The 1238-nt window shown below is 57.5% G+C and overlaps 1 protein-coding gene across 1 annotated transcript; it reads left to right on the top strand.

The window, feature by feature from the left end:
• Positions 1–203: 203 nt before the first annotated feature.
• Positions 204–902, top strand: LOC125489243. Its single transcript, XM_048624455.1, has one exon. The coding sequence runs from the start codon at positions 204–206 to the stop codon at positions 900–902; it is 699 nt and encodes a 232-aa protein (XP_048480412.1).
• The last annotated feature ends 336 nt before the right edge of the window (positions 903–1238 follow it).

Here is a 1238-nt window from a genome sequence, read left to right on the forward strand (position 1 = left end):
GATTATAGGCTGATGATGATAAAATACATTTCATATTATTATATCAATTAAAATATACTTTCATTTAGCATAGAGCACATAAAATATTCTATCATATCACGTAATCTGTGTAAAATTACACAACACCAACAAAACCCCTAGCACCAAAACCTTAAGATAGGTGCGATAGGGCCCTCTACGGAGCACCTGTCTGGTCGAAGAGAATGACGGGTGTCCGACGCAACCGAGCACTGCTCAACAGCGTCCAACGTAAGATGGCCATCCGCGTTGTTCGCGGATATCGCACGATATCGTACGATGCGGCGACTTTGTTGGGTCGCTTTCCGCCACTCGACATCTTGGCGGAAATGGACGCTCGAGTGTACCAGCGACTACACAATGTGGAAGTTGCCGATGCGGAGCCGGCATCAGCCGTCCGGCGATACGAGCACCAGGTCGCTCTGGAGCATTGGCGGGAGCGGTTGGAGGAGCCGAGAAGTTGTCGGCAGCGAGCTGTCGCAGCCGTACTTCCGTGCTTCGACGCATGGATGCAACGACCGGGCAACCTCACGTATCGTCTGACGCAGGTACTGACCGGGCACGGTTGCTTCGGTGAGTACCTGCACCGGATAGGGCGTGAGGTTGCACCGTCGTGTCACCACTGTGAAGGCAGCCTGGACTCCGCGCAGCACACACTTGCAGTGTGCCCAGCGTGGGAGTCCGAAAGGCAGATCCTGGCTAACAGGATCGGGCCGGATCTGTCACTGCCCTCAGTGGTGGCAGCCATGACTCGAGGCAAGGAGTGTTGGAAGGCCGTGGTCTCGTACTGTGAGACCGTCATGGTCCAGAAAGAGGCCGCAGAGCGAGATCGGGAGAGGGCCGATCCAGCTCGGAGGCGACGGCGAAGGGCTCAGGCCAGGTGAGCCCGTCGCGTCCCTGTAGCCCGGGAGTAAGAATAAGGCTACGGTATCTCCTGCCCGTCGTAGAAGGCGACCAAAAGGAGGTTAGGGGCTGTGGGCGGTGAGGACGGGGGTCTGAGCCGCCGCATAATAGCGGCCCCGGGAAGAGCGGCTGTGCATGTAGCCATGTACAGCCGCGCAGGCTGCGAAGGAGTGGGGAGACCTTGAGTCTCCCGGAGAAGAGCTGCGGCACAGTGCGAGGTGACTCCGGTGCGTTCCCCTGGAGATCCCGGAGCACCTACCTGCACTGATGGTGGCCACCGAGGGGGTTTTAGTGGGTAAAAATCCCACATATCCCGC

The sequence above is a fragment of the Plutella xylostella genome, chromosome 12 (genome assembly GCF_932276165.1).
Source record: "Plutella xylostella chromosome 12, ilPluXylo3.1, whole genome shotgun sequence".
Lineage (NCBI taxonomy): Eukaryota > Metazoa > Arthropoda > Insecta > Lepidoptera > Plutellidae > Plutella > Plutella xylostella.